A 24,628-nucleotide genomic window follows, 5' to 3' on the forward strand; every position below is an offset into this window, starting at 1 on the left:
AAGTGTGTGCATATACAGTGTGTGTTTTCATGGATTCAGTATAATCATGCAGCTATTTTTAAAGTTGAGACTCTTCACTGTTCAAAGATGTGTAACAACTTACAGGATCCCCTGTTCAGGTTTGACTGGGGCCTTTTGGTGCATTCTCTCAACTCCACTCGAACTTAGAAAAATTCATACATTTCTGACACATACAAACCAATGCTGTGTGTTTTTGTCCTTCATGGTGAAATCTTTATTTAAATTTCTGTCCACAACCCAGCACAGGTCATCACGTCATGTCTGAGTTCATCTCACAAGTATTTCACACTCAGGAAGCGAAGCAGTGCATGTATAGTCATGTATTTCTCATAAATCTTCTAGAAGGGGTTATTACAGTTTTAGCCTGAGGTGGCATGCTGCTGTTGTCATTTTGGTGCTCTGTGATCATCTGAGAGGGTCTTCAGTTTATATTTAATGTCCTCAGCAGTGCACACTACTGCGACTACACCGACTGCTGCGTGTGTGGGCGCACTTGTGTGTGTGTGTGTGTGTGTGTGTGTGTGTGTATGTGCGACTGTGTATGTGAACATGGAAGTCTTGCTTGTGTGTGCGTATACAGTATGTGTTATCCTGGATACAGTATAATCATGCAGCTATTTTTTTAAAAGTTGAGTGTCGCTGCCATGTTGTTGCCACTAATGCAAGTATGTATCTGCATTAGAATGAGCAGTTTTACAAACTAAAGCAATGTCTCCCTCTTCAGTTTAGAAGGGAAAAAGCCTCTTCAAGGTGAAACGCTGCACTAAAACAATGCAAAAGTGACACTGCCTCTTCTCTGCTTCCATGGAAGACTGTGGATCTGTGATTAATAGTTATAATTCATGGTATTTATAAGCCCTCCGGTCAATTCAAACAATCACTGCCTCAATGTCACAGAGCATCTTTGAATCCAATAGATAACAACAGTTACAGACTTGGTTTCCAGTTTCCCAGATGTCATTTTCAGCCGGACTTCTTTCAAAAAAAAAAAAAAAAAAATGCATTGTTTGTTTAACATTGCCCAATTCCGGTCTGAACACTGCATCCTAAAATTCTGGAGATATTCTTTAAGGTAGAAAAAAAACAAAAACATCTTACTGTCTCACAGCATGGCTTGGGAAGTGTTTGATATTCACTCATTGACAAGACAGTTGTTAAAATTCTTAATCCGCCCATGAAACAAATCATGCTTGCGAGGGTTTCTTTATTCATAAAAGAGAAGGGGGAGGAGGGAGGTGAGGTCACTAAAAGAAGTATAAGAGTACAGCTGGACAAAGAGAGGGCTTCATGAAATAGATTTATAATAGAGGGGGGAATAAGGTAGTCTCCATTCAGAAAAGACCGCAGAGAAAAAAACAGACTGAACTAGTCGGCTATCATGCTCTCAGTCACTTCTGTTTTAGATTCACTGATGGGTGCTATCCTGTCTGCTTTACAGTTTATCCCCCTTGAGTTTTTATGTCATAGTCTCATGCTATTTGTCTCAAACACTCACTCACACACTCGCATCTTTTTCATTTGCTCTCTCTAAACCCGCGTCTTCCTTAGAGGCTGGAGCTAGAAGGCATCTGGTGGGAGGGCCCGTCTTGGAAGCAGGGGGTGACCTTGGCCAACGATTTGCAGGTCAATCCAGGGACATGTCAGCTCATGGATTTTGTTTATTTCCATAAAACCTGACTAAATCTTCAACCAAGTATAAAGCCTGCATTGAAGGACCTCATACACCATCTATTTCAAAGACTGGTGTCCCTTCGTCTCCTCCTACTGCTTCCCCTCCTGGTTTCTCTCTTCCCTCCTGCTCTTCTCCTTTTCCTCCTCCCCCGTCTCGTCTTCCTTCCAGTTCTGAGGCACACATGTAGTCTTGGGACTGGGACTGCGAGTGTCCCAGGGACTCCACTGACAAGCTTCGGCTAGACAGGATGCTACTTAGGCTGGACTGGCGGGCGCCTCTGGGATGGGTCTCAATTTCCACACGGACCTCAATATTGGTTCCATCCCTGTAGTAAAAATAGACATACATAGAGACATCAATATAAAGCTGCAAGGTATTCAGTGATAACTAGACTATGAAAAAAAGTGCCCCAGTGAGTTAAAAAAAAAAAACTGTAACAGCGGGACTTTCTTTTAGGTGTTACATCAGAAAAAAAAGAAAGAAAAATCTAAATCCTTCTTAAAAGACACGTTATAAAGAGAGGAAATCCAGAGGCAACATTTACCTCAGAGGACCCGCTTGCGTGTCGTCGAGCTTGCTGTCAGGCACAATAACCACCTCGCAGTCTGATGGGCTGTCCTGCTGAGTATATTCATGGCGTTTTGTGGTTTCATCCAATCCCACATAGCTATCTAGCTCTGGGGGCGTGGTGCTCGTACTTGGGAGGACACCCACTTCCTGTACACTCACTCTAACTTCCTGGACGCTGGTGTCACTGGGCGTTGGGTTGTTCTGACCCGTCCAGTGGTCACTGACTACATGAGAGAATAGAAGATCTATAAGAGAAGTTGAAACTTCATCAGATAAGGCCGTGCTTCGGAGCGAAAATCACAACTCAGCACTGATGTGAATGATTTCGATATATGATATCCCTCACAGGAACTTTATAGTGGCCACACTCTGTACTCACAGCTGGCCAAGTCCTCCAGTTGGATTTTGTGTGTTTCAGGGGGCTCACTCTGGGGTCGACACCAACCGTTCCTACAGAGTGACATGGGGACGACCCCATAGACATATGTCAGCATTAGCGGTACACCCACACCTGCGGGAAAAAAGAAAAGTATGAAAAACCAATTCATAATGCATTATATATAATTGGAACCATTTGTCTATAGAGTCTGTGCCAAACTACTATCATTTAATAACATACAAATGGTTATTAAAAGAGCACTGCTGCGATTTAAAGTTTGGGGGAGGGCCTTGTGAAAGAGATATATAAAAGAAATGGCAAAAATCAAAGCAGCCGAGGCCAAAATATCCTGACCTCTAGTCCTTCGTATGGTTCAGGCTCAGAAAACACTAGAACTATCATTCCCACAATGCAACCCTGATAAATCTTCTCGTCTTTCAACATCCACACCCCAAGTTAGTAACAAAAAGAAAAAAATGCCTAGTATTAAAGTCCAACCCCTGCAAATCCATGTTAAAATGGCAAAGTGCACCTTTAAAGAGTTGTACATTTTCAACGGAAGTCCCTCCTGCTTCACAGTGAGCTGGACTAAAGTACACACCTATTTACAAAGCTTTTCTTGGCATCTTAGCCATCTTAATTATGCAGTTTAATTGTTCCAAATAAAAATGGGAACTACTGGTTCTGCTCCAGGAAATTATATCTTCCTTATGTTCCAAGGAGTGTACCAAGCCAGGGACTCATTTCCTTGCAAGCTTTTAAATCCATTCTAATAGAATTGTACTCAAGCTGATCTTGCTCTGTTCATCCATTTTATGTATTTATTTTTGAAGCATTTTTATCTACTATATATTTGTTTTTATATCACTTGTTATGTTATCTTATTTCATCTGCGTGAGTCTTGTGAACGTTGATTCATTATAAGTCTGCGCTATATGTTTTGAAACCTCTGTGTTTTTCTATGTGGTGCTGCTCCCTTGGCCAGAATGCCTTTTCCTGGTTATATGTGATTATAATTACTATTATTAAGCTGAGAGGTGGAAAGACATCCCTGCTGTGGACACTTGAAAATTAATAGAGTATTCTTTGTCCTGCTGGTTTTTATTTTGGACAACATAGGCTGTGAACGCATGGCTCTCTAAACTTGATTGCTGAAGCTTCCTTAAATGCACCGGCAAGACAGATTTCTTCACAGTTCGTGCACTGGCAGGACATAATACTCAATTTCTGACATAACAATTGAGGAATAGATAAAGTATTCACAGCAGATGGATCACCTGTCTTTATGCTAAGTCCAAATGAGAATACTGCAGTGCATAGCTACACTGGCAAAGTCAAACTGTGTTTAACAAGTTCAGTTTCACTGTCCTTCGTAACCTTCACACAAGTAGTTTCAACAAACCCCCGAACTCGATGAGCAGCAGCCTGCGTATGGTGTGTGATTATGCAACCTGTGATTGAGATAGGAATTTGGGAACACAAAGCAGAGTGCCAGCCAAACAAAGGGACATCATTAACACAGCGGGAACACTGGGACGCTATTGACTCAGCAACAGGGTGAAACCAGGGCAAGAGGATGAGCCTGCCAACCAAACTGTTCACAGAGAGAGTGTCTGTGTGTATGTTTGGATGTGCGTGAGTCAAAAAGAGAGAGACAACAAGGCAGGGAGCTGTGACTGAAATATGAGAAACAGAAGAGATATGAGAAACGCATACGGCAGAGAGAAAGTGAGGCCAGAGTGAAAAATGAAACAGAAGGGGGCGTAGAGACAGCAGGGAGGGATACGCAGGGGTAGGAGGCGAGGGTGACGAGTACAGTGCGGCTAAATGTTTGTTCGAGTGTGTGTGCCAAGGGAGGGCCCATCAGTGCGCGGTACAGTGATGGTTGTTACACTGCAGAGGGAAGCTGAGAAGCCGATACAGCCTTAAGGATTTCTGTCAGAGCCACGAATGTTACCTACGGTAGGAAGGAGCATGAGTCATCAAAATGCTACTTTGCACTGTGTGTGTGTGTGTGTGTATGTGTGTGTGTGCATGTGTGTGTGTGGCAATGAAGTGAAGTTGCATGTTTGCATACAGACACCCTGTTTGTGAGTATTCACATGGCTGTATCAATGACTGTAGGGCTGTAAACTAAAGGTTTGTGCCAAATGAAGCCTGGACTCGTGTTCAAATGAGTATAACTACTGATTTATTAAAGGACCAATCTGACATTTTTGGAAATCTGTGTGTTAATCAGGGAGGTTTAGAGGTGCTGGTAGGTCAGCCATACTTTGCACAAAGCTAAGTTAGCTGGCTTGTGATGGTAGCATTTACATTGTCCTACAGCCTTTACACATCACTATAGATGGGAGTATGCCAGACTCTCCATCGTCTCTATCTTTATTGATTTTTTGATCCACATAAATACTGCCTCAGACACTGGAAAATCTGATTTAGTATTCAAACGCAAAATATTTTAAATTAGCATATTTATTTATATATATATATATATTTTAACCTATTCACAACTAAATTTGCAAAAATGAGCTAATTTTACACTTTAATTACATCGAAGTGTGCATGACAGAAGATGGCCATGTTGTCGTTTGCTCCTTACCCACAGTGACAGCTGCTATGACCGGCGACACAAAGACTGACATCATCACCCCACTCGCCACAGTCAAGTAGTGCTTGCTTCCTGAGATACTGTTTTTCTTACAGCGACCATGGACCTGGACGGTAACAAATAAAATATAAATTAGATACTGGAAATGTAATTTGTTGTTCTTAGTTGTTGTTCTCAGTCTCTGCAACCACTTAGTCCTGTCACTTATTTATGTCCACTAATAAAGACATCCCAGCATGCATGAGGGGAGAGGAAAAGCTGGCTACCACAGCGCTCTAACACAAAGACAGACAAATACGTTCACATCTAATGTCAGTTTAGTTGCAATTTAGTTGCCATTGTTTACAATCCACCTGACCTGCATTATGTGCAAGATAACAAAATTGATTTCAAATCTGTTGATTACATGGAAATAAACAGCATTTGGGATGTACGAATCATTTACACAGAGGTTGGCAAATGTACATGTTTACATTTACATTAAAAAACTGAAATCCTTTTAACGCATTCATTTGTTTACATGAGTATCCTAGAGAGCCAAATGGGAAGATTTTGCACATTTAAGATATACTGCACAATGTGAATCTATTCAAACCAGTAAATTCCTGTGAGACAGTGTTTACTGAGTGTTTTGTACCTTTCGGCCCATGTAGATTGGTATGCCCACAATGATGACAGGAATGGCGATGCCCGCTATAAGGGAGATGACCACCGGTGCTCCGAGCAACATGCCCACCTGCCACAGTACCTTGCGGGTCTGCGACCATGGCTTCTTCCCCCAGAATGTACATCCTGAGGGGCTGAGACACAACGGGGGAGATCACCAAAGAGTTCAAAGTATTACCATGCACAAAGTTCAAGAAAAAAAATGTATCCTATGGATCTCAGTCTTTCTGTTGTTCAGTCTACTACTACTGAATGGTTCCCCGGGACATTTTGCACAGACACATGGTTCCGAGAGGATGAATCCTAATAACTCTGATGATCCCCTGACCTTTTCTTCAGACACCACCACCAGTGTGCCTAAATGTCATGGCTTTAGACTCTTAGTCTTGTTATCGCCTTATTAGCAGAGATTTTTGGTTTTATCCAAACTTCATACTTAGCATATATAGTGTGTACATGGACATAGGCCCACCATCGTCTCCAAAGCTATGACCACAAAAGCATCATCATCATGTGTAGGTCATGACCTCTCACACAACTTCAACCAACTCTGGCACACCATAAAAACTTCTGAATGATTATTTTTTAAGAAACTAGTGAAATAAATAAGTAGTGACAACAACATGACAACATTAGCGGGTTATCTTATTGCTGTCATTACATCATTTCCCAAATTGAATGATCTCATCTGCATTTATCTTTTTTTTTTCTCCCTGAATTATAGTCATTTGCAACTACAATTCACATACTATTTCCTGTTTTTCTTGCATGCTGCTGTTAGAGAAATGGAAATGCCTGGTTATTTAAGTCTGTTTACGAGGAGTAGATATTCTGTAACCTGATATGACTTTAGGTTCAATAAATGTCGCCTTAGGTGCTACTTTAATCTAGCATCAGCCTTTGATGTTGTGGTGTAATTTTAACTGCCAACACTGACTAATGCTGTTTGGTCTAATCAAGCAGCAAATAACCTGTAGGAACAGCAGTGACAATATAAGGAACACAAATAGCACCTTAGAGCTATGCCTCTTCTCAAAGCATGTGTTTGTGTTACCGCAGCAAATGTCACTTTGGGATTCTAAAAGCCTGAGTGGGGGAATTGCAGTGAGATATTATGGTTTTGCTGTGTGATGGTAAAAGCTTTGCCCTTCTATAGGACGTTCACTGTAATTTATAGTGTGAAAGACAGACCAGGGTGAGGGAAGAGAAAAGGAGGAGGGGGAGGGCCTGGGGGAAAAGGAGGAGAGACAGTGTAAAAAGACAATGCGGCTCATGCAGGCAACAGAACCCAAGGCATGAAAATAATCAATACACGAAAAAAAAAATCATGCATCTCACACACCTTTCATACACTATGGTTCTGAAATGGCCTTGGCCAGTGGAAAGATTTACTTATCTTCTTTTAGCTAGTCTTGTATCTTGAGTTACATATTCTGCCGCATTGGAAATATGGAGGCAGGCAGAGCTGATGCATTGATGACAAGTCAGCAGTGACTCCCCTCCCGGACTGGAAAAGTCAATGGAGGCTAAGAGGAACAGTTTAAAGCAGCGCAGCCTCTAAACAATGACATACAGTATGCTGACTTGCTGACTTGACCAGTTTTTATTTCCGACTGGGTATTGCTTAATAACCTACAGATGGAGTAGTGGTGCGAACCCAGGTATAATAATAATTCTAGTGAATCTAGTTATGAGGTTTTAGTCCTTAATAATGAATTGAAGTATCTCACAAATGCCAAAGTTAGACTTGTGCCATCAAGCATTTTTTCACCTCATGCTGTTGTGAGACTAGGATCGAATTCTGCTGACCTGTCTTTCTCTGTCTGTGTTTCCGTGCAGCACTTTCACAGTGTAGGTCTCCAAAAAACCAAGATAGTTCACTGTAAGGCAGCAGCTAATGATGAATTACATTAGCAGTTACTGTGTCACTTTCTTTTTGATTAATCATTTGGTCTAAAAAAGTGAAAAAATTCAAGGTGGACAAAACATAAATAAACATAAATACACTGTGTTAATAATTAGATGAATAGATGATTAGATGATAACTTAAATGATGTAATGATTACTAAATCTGTTGTTAAATGTTTAGTTGACTAATCATTTCATTGCCTTTTCTCAAAGTTCCCAAAATGACATCTTCTAAATTGGATGTGGGCATTTGGTTGTGCATGTTAATGTGATCATGAGCTGACTGTGAACACGACACCTGAGGTAGTGCACGTCGGTGATCTCCTGCATACACAGCCAACAGAACTGACAGGCACACACAGTGCAGTTCATACGGTTACAGCTGCCATCATTGGTCTTCATGATGTAGGCACCACAGCGAGGACACGCTTTGATCTCCTCCGCGTCTACAGCAACAGAGTGAACACAGAATAATGGGTTGACCACACATTCTGCAATATTTATTTATTCACTTAAAGGAAAAGCTCAACATTTTTGGGGAAAAATAACTTTTAGGGGGAAAGAAGCGACTTCATGGAGTCTCCACTGGTTGCCTGGGAAAAGCTAGCGCCAAGAAATGTCAGCAGAGTCGAGCCAGCTGCGTCCCTTGTTGAAAAACATATTAGACAGTGCAACAAAAGGTAAAACGGGAGCTGCCCGTCCTACCTCCTCCAGGTTCTTCATTGAAGACGTACAGCGTGGAGGCATCGTTGCCGCCTGAGGTGTGGCGGGCCCGCTGACGCCGGGCCTGGTCACACGTCTGGTTGGGGTGCCACAGCTGCCGACAGTGGTAGCAGAACTCCGTGTCGCATCCCTCACGGCCACAGCTCAGCTTGGGACACTCGGCACAGCCGTAAGCTATCACTGCATAGCTGAGGAGAGAGAGAAACTGGTTCATATGATAACTGATCATCATGGAGTGCTTTAGTCCAGGTTCCATCCCTACTCACTATTCCACCCTGTTGCCGCACCATGTTCAAGATGGGTCACGGCGACTGCAGTTTCATTTGAATACCATCGATTTGGTTGTCTGACTGGAATAAATATGAAAAAAATTAGAAAACATAATGATTGTCAAATCTCTTGCTCTCCTTGCATTGTTTTGCTGTTTAGCCTGGTGAAGCACACTGAATTGTTCATTGTTGTCTTGGCTCACCAACAGCACATTTGTTGACTCAGTGAGAGATACAACTATCTGTGGGACTGGTTTCCAGAGTTCAACACCTGAACCAGGAATAATTCCACCCTCAGATCTTGAGCACATTTGCGATTATGATGATAACAAAGAGGTTGGTTCCTGTGGACCTAATCTCACTTCTCAGAGGGGATATCAACATTTTTAATATTCATAAGATCATGTGATTAGTGATCAAATACAAATTGAAGTAACCGTGAGTGAGTCACGGGCCTCTAGGATCCAAACAGCACTGCTCTGCTGTGAAGTATTTAAAAAGCTCCACCAGGGTTTTTTCCTTTGGCAACGCCAGCCTCATGTGGTTTTCAGGTTTATGTGAGAGGATGATGGCTCAGGCAGGATGAAGGCCACACACACACACACACACACACACACACACACACACATAGGCTATATACAGGGATAATTAGACTGCTGCCTGGAATCCACTTTGGTGTCAGACTAGATTTGAACTGTCTCTGATTCTCAAGTCAAACACTTGTTCATGCATAAAAACATTTCAAGGTATCAGTGAATATCTGTATCAAAGAAACCAGCAATAATTGGCATCCAACAAAGATGTTTAAAGAAGTTCTGACAGCACAACACTGGCAATGTCACAGGCGGCTGACACCATTCAAACCGAATTTCACTTGACGGGCAGCGCTGCACTTTTATTTCTTGCCTCTGACAATATAGATTATAGATAGATCAAAGTTTTAGCAAAGCCTTTTGCAAAATACATGCTTATATATAAATATATTCTTAAAGATCCCTTCCAGACATGTTTTAAAAAATCTAAAACACTCTTGCTTTGAATAATAATTTGTCTGATATGGGTTATATATATATATATATATATATATATTATATATATATACAGAAATAGATTTCATTCTGAGAATTTTTAACTAGGTAATTAAACTTTTTTTGAATATATATATATATATATATATATATATATACATATACATATATATAAAAGTTTAATTACCTAGTTAAAAATTCTCAGAATTAAATCTATTTCTGTTTCTTCCTCATTGAAAAGTCTATAAATATGCAAAATGTTTAGGTTTCAAAAGTTTATTGACTGGACAGAAGATGACTCCTACTTTATGTTTTATGTCTAAATTATGTTTTATGATTACACGCCCTAAATTCAGATTTAAGATGAGCACAGAGGAACTCTCAACTTTCAGCAGATGAATGTGAAAACAACCTTTAATGTCAAACTCTGCTGCACATACATCGTTCTGCACATCGGTGAAGCAAAAATAAGCAAAACTTTTCTTTTTTTTTGAGGGGGACTTTAAAGGTACCCTGTAGAGTTTTTAACCACTTGTTGCACTATGCAGCAAGTGCTTTCATGAGCGGATGCCTGTTTTGTCTATATCTCGTGCACGGGGAAGCACATGCATGCGCACGAGTCCGTGCTGACACGACACACATTCTTGGCAGTGGTTTCAGGCTATTCCACTGATTGACAGTTGGTGGTGGTAATGCCCCGAGAAACAGGCAGCAGCAGCAGCACCATAGAAAAAAGGCTGTGAGGAGGGAGAGTATTAGCCAATGTAAACAGAGATGTAAACAAAGCAAGTCTGAAAGTATCTTTAAAAATCAGCTGTTTTACGAGGAGGAAAATTACTTCAACATGTTTGCTGGGCATCAAGGATACCCACAATGCATTTTGATAGGAAACAAAGATGTAAACATACTTTGATTTGTTTACAAGAAAAAATCCCACAGGGATCATGGATCCAGTAGGTATCTCAAAATGTAAAGGGTTTGACAGAAGTCCAAATTAAAACGTTCTATGTTTTTATTCAGATCAATCTAATTAGCAGGCTATGCAGTTAACATCATTTTTGACAAGGGCTGTCATATTGTGGCAATGGATTAAAAACATGAAAAATGTGCTCACATAGATCCAAATGCACAGAGACAGACACAGTGTAAAACACACATTTTGCCACACTTTCCCTAAACCAAGATAATCTCCAGCTAAGCTTCTGTCACTAAGACCTCGAGGAATGTCTGTATGTCGGGAACATGGGAATACACAAACCATAACTGTGAATGAATACTTTACATAAACACTTCAAAAGCTCTGCTCTGTGGGAACTATTAGTCATTTCAAATTTTAAATACAACTACAGTAACCTCAACTCCCCCTTTTTTTTTCTTTTTTTTTTTTTTCAAATATGTCAAACTAAAAATTCATGGGTCTTTTGTAGATATTTTGGAAATCCGAACTCGTTTCTCTGTGTTATATTTAATTCACCACAGCATCAGACGGATTGGCGTATTGATTTCTGCTCCACTCATTCATCACGACCGGCCTATGAGCACTGACAGTTGGGGAGACAGACAGTCTACCACTGAGTCCTGGACCCTGGTGCATACGTGCTTTTGACCACAAATACCCACCGAACACACACACACACACACACACACACACACACACACACACACACACACGCATTATGATTTCCCATCAGCAGCCCTATCCTGTTACCCACCCATGAACATTAAGGTGATACAGTGATGGATCGGTGTCTGTGAATGTTGTAAACAACAGCAGAAAAGAAGCGAGTTAACTCAGAACATGTCTTGTGGTTGCATTGCATTGTGGTCTATTGGATTGAAGCTGCTGTCAATGGAAAAAAAAAAACAATATATCTCTGACTCCTCCACAGTGGATTTCTCCCTGTATGATTTATGATAATGTCTTAGATCGATTCTGCAATGAAATCACAGTGTAGCTGTGCTTAAAACATTTCGGCCAATTATCCTCAGGGAAAAAGAAACACACCAAGAAACGCCAGTCACATCACAAGTGATTAATTTGTAAGTGTTATTGTAATAAACTAATTAAAGAAGAATTATTTTTAACTCCCAGTGTAACATGTATTTGGTGTTACCAGATGTAGTCCCACATTTGGACACAGTAGGTAGATTCTTGAAAAGGTGTAGTTACAAAGGGAAAGAAGTGTACTGCATCCTTCACAACCTGCTTGCTCTGTTCCAGGATCTGTATAAATATATTGCAGGCATGAAAATTTTACCAGCCTCGGGATGCATGTAAAACTCAAACTGAGCTTTCACTTGCTGTCAGTTCAGCTTTTTAAAGTGCAATCAATCATTCTGACACTGAAAAACTGTTCACAGTTGCGTTTCATAACACAAAGCTTGCGGTGGGATGACAGGGTTTGACAAGAGCTGTCATATTGTAGCGATAGATTAGGCCTAATTGTTTTGCACGGTAATTACAGTACGGTGAACAGCTACTTCGTGACTCAAGATGTCCATAAAGATACATTTTCTACAAGTTCAGAGGCCATTATTCCTTACTTTCTATGCCTTATCTTCTTCCCAATTAAATTACCTTCTCTCTATGCTCTCAGTTAATTAGTTATTTACTTTTTATTATTATCAATGAATTTGAAATTAAATATTTTCTAGTGTAAATACACTATGTTCAAAATTAGCTCTAACCCTAACCCTAAGAAAAAATAGCTGATTTGCTCCTATAATCTAAATGCAGGGTGGCGGTATAAGCTTGATTCTCACCTGCAGTCAGGCGCAGGGCACCAGCGTGTATCTGGATCAGCAGCTAGAAAACGCCTCAACTGGTACTCCTCAAACCGCTCCAGCAGCGCCCGGTCATCTAGGATGGCACGGACATCCAGTGGCGCCAGTGTCTCAGGGCACTGCGGGCATGCGATGCCCACCCGGCTCTCCGATATCTCGATGCGCAGGTACTGGCGGAGACAGTCGGAGCATGCCCGGTGGGAACAGGAGGTGAGTCGTGGGAAGTGGCAACGCGGTTGACTGAGCAGGCACAGTGGGCACTCCTCCAGGTGTTCGTCCAATAGCTGCTCCTGGCTGGAGGAGGAGAGGGACAGGACACCAGTGGAGCCGCTGCTGACCCCGCCCACGCATTCGGCTGTGGCGGCACCATCCTCTCCCGCCTCAGCAGCTGCCGGTGGACCTCCTCCTTCTCCTCTTTCTGCTCCAGAAACTCTTGATTCTCCAGCCTCTTCTGCTGCGAGGCTGAGGTCCTATGAACAATTACAGAGCTGCTGATTTACCAAATCCTAAGGGTCACAGGGTGAGAGACAGCAACTTGTGAGAACATTCTGCTGTTGTTCTCAAAAAAATGTTTTATTTTGAAAGTCATAAATAAAAACAAATGGACCGTCCTCACCTTTCTACTGAAAAGCAGCTTAGGTGAGTGTGTATGACGTGTAGGTGGCTACTTGTTCTCTTTGGTCACTTGGTTTCTTGGCAACATAATTTCTAGAAATTACCAATTAATTAAATAAACACTCTAATGGATTTGGGCTATAACAGTATGGGAGAGGGAGGAAGCAAGCAGAAGGTAATACATCCAAAGTTAATGATTTGCAGCCTCTCTGCAGCTTCTTCTGTCTTACACAACAATTTGAGAGACAATGAGATTCAGTCACTTTAAACATCTGACATCTAAAATTATAAATAATTACCTCTAAAACTTATATGAACAAAAGTGAGTAAATATCTGACGGTAGATATGGAGTAATAAGCACTAATAATAATAATAATAGTGCAGAAAGATGCAATAATGTAAAATATATATAGCCTATATATATATATATATATATATATATACATGCAACACGTCAGTAAATTTCCATCCAAATACAAATTTCAGTGTCAGTGTGTTTGCAAACACAATAAACTCCATATAAGCTTGTTAATGGGCGTTTTAAAACTAAAGCTCAACACATAAAAACCAAGATCAAACATTCACAAGTATTTGATTTGACTTTGACCAGCATTAGCAGTATCGGGAGAAACATCCTCACCTGTTCTGGATGCTCGCTGGGGGTCAGGGTGATGGCCACCTCCTCTTTGGGCCAGGCTTCCACAGGCCTCTCGGGCCTCGGCTCCGATTTGGGTTTTCTGCTGAAGAAGTTTAGGAAGCTCAGCGGCCCCGTCTGCTGCTTGGGCCTCTTCATCGTCTGGGACTAGAGCAGGAGCAGCAGCTGAGGAGGGCAGGCCAACGACCATGAGCAGGATGCAACTGTGTGTGTGTGTGTGTGTGTGTGCGTGTGTGTGTGTGCGTGTGTGTGTGTGTGTGTGTGTGTGTGTGTGTGTGTGTGTGTGGGTGGGTGAGCACAGCGAGCTCTCACGGCTCAGAGCCTTGGAGCTGGGCGGCTGCTCTGCTGTACGCGGGAGGAAGAGCGGGAGAGACGGAGGGGGAGACGACGGGGAGGAGGTAATCCCTGCCCGAGGGGAACATCACTAATTTGGAGCCTTTCCGTGGTCTGGTCATGTGGTTTACTTTGTCTTTTCAGTCCTCGTTCTCCTCCTCCACCTCCACTGACGTTCCCTCGGTCTGAGCTAGTCCTGAAGGGGCTGAACTCCTGAATTCTCCTTCATCCTTTCAGGCCTCCTCTTCGCTGATAGCAGTCACTGGAAACAAAAACACAATCATGACAGTGAATTAGAAATATATGTACTGTGCTCTCTGAAGGCATGTTGTCATTTTCTCATACAATGTTTTGTTCAAAGAAATCCCTACATGAAAAGACTGGGCGATAATTCAGTATAATATTAATTAACTTTCAATGGAGCTGCATCAAGAAGATTTAATTACATTGTGTTACAGTTGCACAAAATGTTGTTGTGCAAATGAATCCAAGCAATATGTAATTAAAAACCAACAAAATGATTACTGAAAGTTTTTTTTTTTTTTTTTACACATTTAAAGCTTTGTCTAATGTAGTGCATTATAGTGGAACAAAATTCGTCATATTTTATATGTAATTATACATATATTTTCTATATTGTGATATACATTGAGATCTCTATATGTGGAAAATTGGATATTAATTTAGTACTGTGATATCGATCTAAACCAATGGCCCCTAACCAAAATGGGTCACCAGATAAATGTGAGGTGTCAGAAGAGAATATACAGGAGAGGAAAGCAAGAAAAATGATATATTTATTATTTAAACTAAATTTACGGTGAATCTCATGTATTACTGGATAAACGTTCCTCTTCTGAAGCAAGTAGAACAAGGAAAAATATTCACTTTTTGGTTTGGTCACAACCAGGAAATATGTAATGGCTTCGTAAGGGGGTCGCAAACCAAAAATGTTTTATTATGATAATTAAAAGAAAAACAGAGAGAGAGAGAGAGAGAGAGAAAGAAAAATAAGAAAAAAATAGTTTTTTTCATCTAGTCTTATTTTCCTGACTTTGCTCAAATCTTTGCTCTTTTCTTGTGAATCTCTGTGCAATTTAAATATCACAATCACTAGAAAAAAAATCACTATTCGGTTGAACAGATATCAACCGTGAGTAGACATTTCTTCATTTTAAGGGATCACAGGCCAAAAAGGTTGGGAACTAATGCTCTAACCCATGTTGTCCAGCCCGACATTAATGTCATATCCACAATTTACCATATAATTAGCCTCATCTTGCTTTAATTCATATCTGCAGTCATGTTCTCTTTTGAACTTTGATTCTCTTTTGAACCTTTTTTTTATTTCATGTAGAGAAACCTCTCTGTGAACCCCATGTACATGAATATAAATGTTTTCTATGAACTTTCTTTCCCCTCTGGCTGTAAATTCAGAGCCACATTATATAGAACAACAACAGCAAACAGGACTTTCACACAAACACAGATACTGTAGCTCAATCTGCCCTATGATGTTTAATTTGTGATATCTTCATCGTTAGCAGCCATATTCATATTTAATCACTGCAAATCTGCTCCACATAAATAAAAGATATATTGTGTATTAAACAGCGCATTCAGTCTCTTCTAGGGTTTTGTTGGTAAAGAGGCTTGAGACCTGACCAGGCCTGACGCCAAGTCATATTTACTCGAAACAGAAGCAGACCAGGACCTCATTTTGAAATTTGACCTTTTGAATAATGTCACAAAAATAGCAATTCGTGAGACAAGCTGCTACACCATTTCACTCCTAGACAAAGTCATTTATATGAAATAAAATATGGAGGTTTGGATCTCTGCACCCCCGGCCACCCCTTCGTACAGCCTCGGACATGAGCAATAAGGTCACAGCGTCATGCGACACAAAGAGCAGATGGATGAGAGCGCTGTGACTGGTTTGACAGAGAGAATCGGGGGAGATGGAGGGTGCGGGTGAGGAAGAGGAGAGGCGATGATAGACAGCACAGACAACTCATTCTGTCTCCATTAGGCAGCAGCGAGCTTTCGTAATCAGGCCCAGAGAGCAAAGAGAGCATGAGGTGATGAGGTCATATAAACCCCAGACCAATTAAAATGGCTCTCTCCATATCGACACTACGTCAAATCAGACCATGGAGTTCGACATGAAATATGATATGATTATATATTATCATCTATTTAAAGATCTGAAACAGTTCTCTAATTGTGTAATTGCAGAAAAAAAGTTCAATCTGTGATCTCAAAAAGTAATGCACTTTTTATAGGAAACCAGCCAGAGGCAGGCTATAACTACAAGAGCTACTATCATTCTTTAAACAGAGATGCACAAAGAACCTGGATTTATGTAACACTGCAGTGCCTAACCTGCCTTCTTGCACAGAGACTGAGAGTTAGAGTTGTATTTATATTCCAGTCATATGGATATGTTCAACTCGACATGAATAGCAGTCTCTCCCTGCAGCAGCACATCACTGAATATGGTCATTTTAAGAGTAAAGAGAAGACATTCCTGCGCTTTGAGAAGTTGGCACCATAAACCAATGATTAGATGATGCACGTTTTTTTTTTTTCCTCCTTCGCTGTATCTCTGCTGGAAATTCTACATCGCAGTAGTTTGCCACTGACAACAATATGGGTGCAGAAGTGCGACGGCTGTTTTATGAAGGGATTATCTGTTAAAACTGCCTTGACATTCGTGTAAGAAAAGATCCTCTTTGAACAGATCTTCTTGGAAATCTTAAAAAAAAAAAAAAGCCAAATATTTAAATAAGTTAATAGAAGAGACATTACATACAATAAACAAGTTAAAAGAATTAATTTAATAGCTTGTCCACACAACTTCTAAAAAAACGAGTTTAATATGAACTGGCTAGATGACCGCTGTTTGGGAACATGTTTGAACAACTTTACTGCCTCACAACCCAACACAGGATACTGTGACAAAGTCTGAGCTACAGCAGGCCCCACAACTCCCACTTCAAAAGTTGGGGTCACAAGTTGCAGTTTTCAGCCTTTGATGTTGTCTTTCCATTTAAGTTTGACCACTACACAGCCATCGGTCACAATCTTTTTGGGTTCAGTTGTATTTGTTCACAGATCCACCGACAACTCTTTAGTTTTCTCAACATGTAGTAAGTGAAAACTGCTGTCCAGATCTCTCATGGAAAACTGTTTGCGGACAATAAAAAAAAAACAGAAAGCAAGGAATGCATTCTGTTGAATAAAGTCATCTGTAATAAAAAAAAAAGAAAGAAAGATCACCACAGCAACAATTTGAAAGGGTTTCCCTTCCTTTTCAAAGTCTTCCACTACATTTCTTTCACCAGATGCAGCTTTTCTTCGTTTTCTACAGTTAGTAACTTACAGTGATAAATTCTTTATCTAAGCTGTACATCCACTTGAATTTTCCCAACATCCGTATTCCATGGCAACATACTTTCTAAGCCCAAACACAGGAACCAAAGCACCGACCTCTGTGCTGTTTATTTATAGCAATAAATCCAACGTATGAAGACATCAAAAGCACATAACCCACTCAAGAGTTCAATTCACACGCCACGAACATACTGTCTCTGTAGTGTATATCTACATCTACACACTCCATATACACGCCTCAAGCACACACAGGCACCCTGACATGTGCACAAACAGACGCACACACGGACACACGGACAGACACACTGAATTGAGTGTTCTTAAAATACAGCTCAGTGGGCTTCAGCCAGGGCTTATCGCTCGACACTAAAGACGGATAGCCAAGTAATTACGACAACACAGTTCGCTGCCTAGCGACTCAGATAAATTCCCACTGTGAGGGAACGAAGTTTTTCATCAGAAAGTTCAGAATTAAAAGGCTTCCTCTTCCCAATCCTCACTTTTCGTACACAGCAGAGCAGAGATAAAGCCGTTGGTGTGAAATCAGATCGTACAGAACATTATAACATCTCAAAGTTTACATGATAAAATGACAGTCAGTAACCCAACACAATAATGGTATATGTTAATAATGGTAATAATAAATAATGAGGGATTTTTTCCTGAGTTGTTGAAATACAAATTTTGGTGTTTTACTAGTGCCACGATTATTTTTACTCAAATCGGACTGAATCAATTTTTATAGAAATAAAAGACTATACTCTACATAACATTATACAGCCATTGCATTTCTCTGCTAAATTTGCTGTGTTTTGGCACGGGCTCTGGTCCGTACTTAACTGGCAGATTTGACTCGGATTTAGGGGCTCAGACTGGGGTCAGTTTGGGCTGAAAATCAGCTCCGTTTAGCTACTAAACTACTCAGACTAGTTTTGGATCAGTTGTGGCCCCCAGAATCAGCCAAAGTATTCTGGCAGGTCAGCTTGAGACTGCAAACTAAGTGCACTGAAGTAAGTTCAACGCTGGGCCGAACATTTTTAACTACCTAGGTAGACTTACAAGTTTTTCCTCAACTTCTGACTAAAGCTTCCATTTATCACAAATCATGTTCCTTCTCTTCCAGTTGTCCTGTTCACAGTCTGAGCAGAGCATCCTTACATTGTTATAGATCGTCATCATCATCATAATCTGGAATCATATCGTTCCATCAAAAACTCCAGAAACAAAGACCACTGACTTACACACACCCACACACAAACACACACGCACACACCTGAACAGACAGGAACCAACGTTATTATGCACATACACATTTGAATTATGGGACTGCGGAGACGGAAATGGCAGAAGAAGCTTCTGGAGGAGTAGATAATGTTTTGTCTTCTACAACCAGAGGCTATAATAGAAACACACAGGACATTTCGGTTTACGCTGAAACTTCTGTTTATAGTCACAGGCAAAACTTGGAGCAAAAAAACAGACGCTCGCGGGACATCAAGAGCCAAACACATTTAGTGGGAGCATTTGTTTCAACCTCTTTAACCTCACTGACCCATCGAAAGGTCAGTCGTCACAAAGACACGTTTGCTTCCTGGTTTTGCTTCATTGAAGTGTTGTAACAAGCAGATGAACCTCACATATGCGATGTTATCACACTTACCGTATATACGACCCTCGATTTTAAGGAAAAACTGGGGTTAAACTCACTTAAAAAGTTGCAAGCAAAAAAAATAAAAAATAGAACACAGTGCAACTACAATGAGATAAAGTGCTACCAGTGTCATTCAAACACACATGTCCAAAAACATTGTGGTGTCAATCTCTGGTTACTGATCTCAAACCCAAGAATGCTGTGTCAAAACAAGCATCCAGGCTCATAGATAAACTAATATTGAGACATACCCTTATATCTAAGGTATAGAAATTGAACTTATTTAGTTAAGTTAACCGTATGACCTCTCTCTAAATATACTGTATGCAATGACGAGACAGTGGGGAGCAAGAGAAAAATGTCCTGTCCTCTTTAATGTCCCTCTGAAAGCTCAAGGGAAGACAGTTAACAACAGGAGGCACGGACGCAGATGCTGCTCGGAAAGAGAGAGAGCACATCTCCAGTTTACAGCTTAATGGTCTTCTTTTCTCTTGAATGATGATGTTGATGTGTGCGTGTGTGTGTGCGTGTGTGTGTACAGTATAAAATGCTCCTGAGGCCAAAGACACACTTAAAGATTTGACCTGCCTTCTTTACACTACAGGACTCTGGCGCTCCTTTGATGTTTCACTCTCTCTGCCACAGAGAATGAACAATCCGATAAAACAGCCTTTAACGAGAATTCAAATTCTTAAGGCGTCTTTTAGGGATTACAGAGAATTTAAGGACAAACACAAAATATGTCCTAGAACTTTCTTTCTGTGCCAGAGAGCAAATAAAATCACCCTCCATTCAGGCAGAAATTCTAACCTAAATCTCATATTTGATGACTGGGAATAACTGTGATCAAACTGTAACTATACATCAATCGTGCGTCATATTTATACAGCAGTGCGTGAGCAAAACGTGCTGTTATGTGTTTGGGAAACACCTAGTCCTTCTGGGAGTTGAGTAGCCACACCACTAGAGAGGGTAAAAATCAATCATGTTGAACTGGGTCCCACAGGAGAATGAAACTTTCAGAAGAAAAATAACCCGCTTTATTCCTGGAAGAGAAATCCTCTGTGGAGCAGCCCTGCAGTTCTCCAGCAGGGGGTATAATTTACAGCAGACGTAGGTCATATAAAACAGCTCAGCTCAGCTCATTTCTTCTTAACTTGCCCACTGAATTTATGATACGATATCAATTTATATAGGCTGTAGACTAGCTATCATTATCAAGTCTATCGCTCACAGTGTAATATGTGAAGTTACAATAAATCATGAATCATGAGAGCAGGAGGTGGATATTCACTGTCAAACTCAGGATGACTGTAACAAGATGGCTGTGTGACCTTGTGACCTGCTCAACCGCCTCACAACTGTGGCACTCTTTCCACGTGCTGTCAGCTACAACAGCGCACAAAAACAAAAGCTTCAGCCTCAAACGTGAGTCTTAATTTACAACAGCAAACCCTTGTTTTTTTTTTTTAATTTATTTCAAACAGAGTAAAGAAAACCGACCTCTTGGCCGACAGCGTCGCAGGACATCAATGTACAAAGGCTTTGGCTGGAGCCTTGTTTGTTTTTACCTCCTGACATGATTCAGCATATGCTCAATCGCACCAATTTCAATCTGCCAACAAAAGCAGCACACACTCAGGCACGTTTCCACAGAAACACAGAAGTAGCACAGGTAAAAAATAAGGGTCTGTTTATTTTGTCATTAGCAAGTTGTATAAAAACTCATCTTAGGCTTTGAAACTTTTAAAATTTAGTCTGTGTTACAAATTGAGGATGCAGAGTTAAGACATGGGCATTTACCAGGCAGGGAATGTCAAAAAATTGAAATTATGCTACTGGTTGCATGATGGGAAATGTAGGATCCTGTGTTTCTGCAGCATGACCCATACTTGCAACTGAATGTCAGGGTATCTTGGGCTCTGCTGCCCCAATTTTGATGATTATTTTGTTGATCTGATTCTTGTGAGTCCCACAATTTCATGGAAGTGCAATACTAAATTACTGGATCCCATTTAGGATACTCATCTCGGCATCTTTATTATTTGCAGGTAGCTACTGAAAATAATAAAGCAGCTCATTCTGTTTGTTGCCTCCAGATGTGTATTATCATTAATTTGCCTACAGGTGAAGATAATACTTAAGGCAGAGAGAGAGGCAACTGGTTAAAACACATCAAATTTGAGGGAGTGACACTTGACCTGTACAGCTGGTCATCTTCGTGTCACGAGAATGTGAGATTAATCTGACTTAATCTGACCTGTTTACACTGGAAACATAAAGGAGATGCAGAAGAGCTGTCGTGACGTTCAGGTTATCAAATCAAACTTTCATTGCATTTCTCAAACCTGGACAATAATAAGTAGCTGATCCCGTGCATGTCTGCAGCACAGTCTTAACTGTTTGAAGGCATAGCCTCTCTGACTCCACAAATGGCTGCATGTAGGTTAGAGCCTATGGAATAGCACTCCTCTTAATGACAGATGAAAATATCAATGGCAGATGGGATTATTACACAACTAGCATCTGCCCCAAAGCAGTTTCTCCTTCTTTGAAATGCCAAACAGGGAAGAGACTATTGCCATGAATTGGTTTTTTGGGGGGGGGGGTTTGTCCCTCTAGATTCTTTCTTTAATCACCACCATATTATCTCAGTTTGGAGGCGTTTTTTCAAGGATGACACTTGTTAACAAGCTGTTGCTATGGATAAAAAAATAATAAATAAATAAAAAAGACGGCCAGTTTTCAGTCCGATGTTGAGTTCATCCTCTGTGGAGGGAAACCCGATGATACACCCTATTAAAGAAATATCTGTTGACTGGACACAAGCCCACATCAGCAATGCGGGTTTCAGAGGCATGAGAGTGACCTCAGCCTGCCCACACACACTGTGTCCTCCGCGGCATCCCTGACCAAAATATTCTGCTTCTGTACCATGTGGTGCTCAGCACTGAGTCTTACTGACCTCTAGCAGCCCGTAGCCTACTTTATAATATTGAATAACGTCTATATAAGGGATTAGATTTGATATATTATGTTACTGTAACCTATAATGGTGTGGAATTTCACAGCAGCGCTACAAGTCTTCTTAGTCTATTATAACTTACTAATCCATATATTTCTTTTAACTCTACATCTTAAATGAAACAAATGTTATTCCACCAAATCCTCCAATAAACCATATAGGGAGACAGGCCTATAGTGTATATGCTATATATTGTGGATGCAAGTGTAAATTAAAGGTGTTAAATAAAAGCGAACAAAATCAAAGGCGGCCATACATAACCTCTACACTTATTTAGAGAAAATATTTACACACTTTCACTCATCCATTTTAATCATTTCAAGGGAGGTCTGTTCGGGGCATCAGTATGCTATTGCAGGGAGTGGCATGTTTAATAGGCTACGTATTCGCATTCACCTCCACCTACATGTACCTATCCCTCATGGACAGGAGGAATAACAACAACAAAGGCGTCTAAATGCGCATTTTGAAAGTCTGCACAGGCAAGCAGATAAATCACACAATAATTTCTATTACGTAAACGGTATCTTACCTCTCTGCACGGCGCCTTCTCTTTGCAGCGTAGAATCAACAACTGGCTCCTCCCCTTGAGGACCAAACAGTAGCACAGAAATCTCCCCGTCTCCTCCTCCTCCTCCTCCTCCTCCTCCTCACTGCTGCGCTGAAAACATAAATGACCGGCAAACGCTGCAGAGAGGGTGGCTATGATGACAAAGTCCAGTCCGGTGCAGGAGAGAACCGAGGAGAGGAGATCCGCGGTGAGGAGCGGAGAGCCTTCCCCCGGTACAGCAGCAGACTGGTGGCTTTGCTGCGCGGCGGCGGCGGCGGCGGCGTGAGGGGAGGCACACTGCAGTGACATGAACCAATGGGATGACGCAGAATCCCAGGATCTCCTATTCATAAATGCCCAGTCCCTTAAAACACAGTGGTTGTCACATTGTTTTCACTGCCAAATATACACAAACGACATCTGCTTTCTGTTTTGTCCCAAGACAAAATATAAACTGGATTTTTGTTGATCAATACTGAAGGTACATCCTACAGGCCCAGTGCTCACAAGAGGGAAAGATGAATGTGGTTCTCTCTATTCTGTTACTATCTCATGAGATCAGTAGCTAAAGTAAAAAGGCAGCCATTCCACAGGGATCTCCTGCAACATCTTCCGAGACTTATGGGACTCACAGTTAAACAAACGCTGCACTGTTTCTTTTGGCGTAAACAACACGGACACATACAACATACGTTAAAGGTGTGTGGAATTTCTCAGGAGGACAACCTATATATTTTTCTAAGTGTAATGGCATTTTATGATGTTGTCCCTACCTTACAATACTATTATCTAGAGGCAAACAGAGTGCTTGCATTCGTGAATTCGGTTGTCACGATTTTTTCTTATCTTGTAAAACGCAGATAATGAGATACAATGTCTCAAGAAACTTTTTCATTTTCCATGCAGAAAAACTATTTAACTACATTTGTGGCTTTTTTTTTCTTTGCCCGCTCTCTCTAGAACTGTTTTTCATTGTAACATCATCATCTAGGACTCTTTACTCGGCTGGGGCTTTTTGTTAAGGATACAAAAACATTATTGTAAGATGTTGATTTTTATTCATTGCCTGTAAACATTTTATATAAAACTGTATAGACTGGTCTCTACTGTCAACTGTGACAGTGAACTGAAACTTTAGGGTTTTAAGTATGCCTGTTGGGGATAGTAATAGTAGTTTTTCTTCCATTGTAGATTTATAAGTGTTTTGTTTTTACTTTTGTTAAATTTTCAGTTTAAAGAACAGACACACAGGCCCAGAGCTGTAAAAGAATAGAGACGGTTGTTTTCGATTTTTATAAGAACTACAACTACAATGATTCAGTGAGGCACAAAAACCGGAAATTATTTTCGGAAACGGAAACACCTAAGTGTATACAATAGAATCAAGATGCATCCAGCCAGCAACAACGAAACGTCCGGTAAGCGTCCCACGCCTTTAGAATAAAAGCAGAGAGTCTCAAAAATAGTTAAGTAGGCCTACTGTGATTTAGTATTTCATAGTCATACCATCTACATAAAAGCATATATCGTATAAAAGCACATTAGTACTGTAGAGGTACAGAAACTTCCATTACTGACAATTGAATAGGCCTACTAAGGATCATCTAGATTAAAATATTTTGTACTAGCTGAAGCTGAAATCTTCAACCAGCATCTGCTCAACTGCACAGCTGCCCTGCTACGACACCTTATATTTTCCAGGCGTTCAAGTTAATATCTTTCTTTTTAACGCACTGAAACTAAGGCGTATTCATTCACTAAAAAAGAATTTAAG

At 40.7% G+C, this 24,628-nt stretch overlaps 1 protein-coding gene and 1 long non-coding RNA gene across 3 annotated transcripts; one reads left to right on the forward strand and one right to left on the reverse strand.

The window, feature by feature from the left end:
* Positions 1-209: 209 nt before the first annotated feature.
* Positions 210-23,120, reverse strand: si:ch211-278j3.3 (E3 ubiquitin-protein ligase RNF19A). 2 transcript variants are annotated; one of them, XM_056363304.1, is made up of 10 exons: positions 22,837-23,120; positions 13,885-14,494; positions 12,608-13,098; positions 8,530-8,735; positions 8,123-8,270; positions 5,888-6,050; positions 5,242-5,356; positions 2,643-2,774; positions 2,238-2,487; positions 210-2,018 (listed from the first exon to the last, which is right to left on the reverse strand). In XM_056363304.1, exons 2-10 carry the CDS (start codon positions 14,035-14,037, stop codon positions 1,739-1,741), a joined length of 1,938 nt encoding a protein of 645 aa, XP_056219279.1. In that variant the 5' UTR covers positions 14,038-14,494; positions 22,837-23,120; the 3' UTR covers positions 210-1,738. The 2 variants fall into 2 exon arrangements, with proteins under 2 accessions (XP_056219279.1, XP_056219278.1); XM_056363303.1 differs by having other exon boundaries at positions 2,238-2,508; positions 22,837-23,116.
* On the forward strand, positions 2,808-6,807 carry LOC130160657 (uncharacterized). Its single transcript, XR_008826041.1, has 3 exons — positions 2,808-4,604; positions 5,248-5,363; positions 5,904-6,807. It is a non-coding gene; the product is annotated as an uncharacterized LOC130160657 (long non-coding RNA).
* Positions 23,121-24,628: the final 1,508 nt, after the last annotated feature.

The sequence above is a fragment of the Seriola aureovittata genome, chromosome 19, assembly GCF_021018895.1.
Source record: "Seriola aureovittata isolate HTS-2021-v1 ecotype China chromosome 19, ASM2101889v1, whole genome shotgun sequence".
Classification (NCBI taxonomy): Eukaryota; Metazoa; Chordata; class Actinopteri; order Carangiformes; family Carangidae; genus Seriola; species Seriola aureovittata.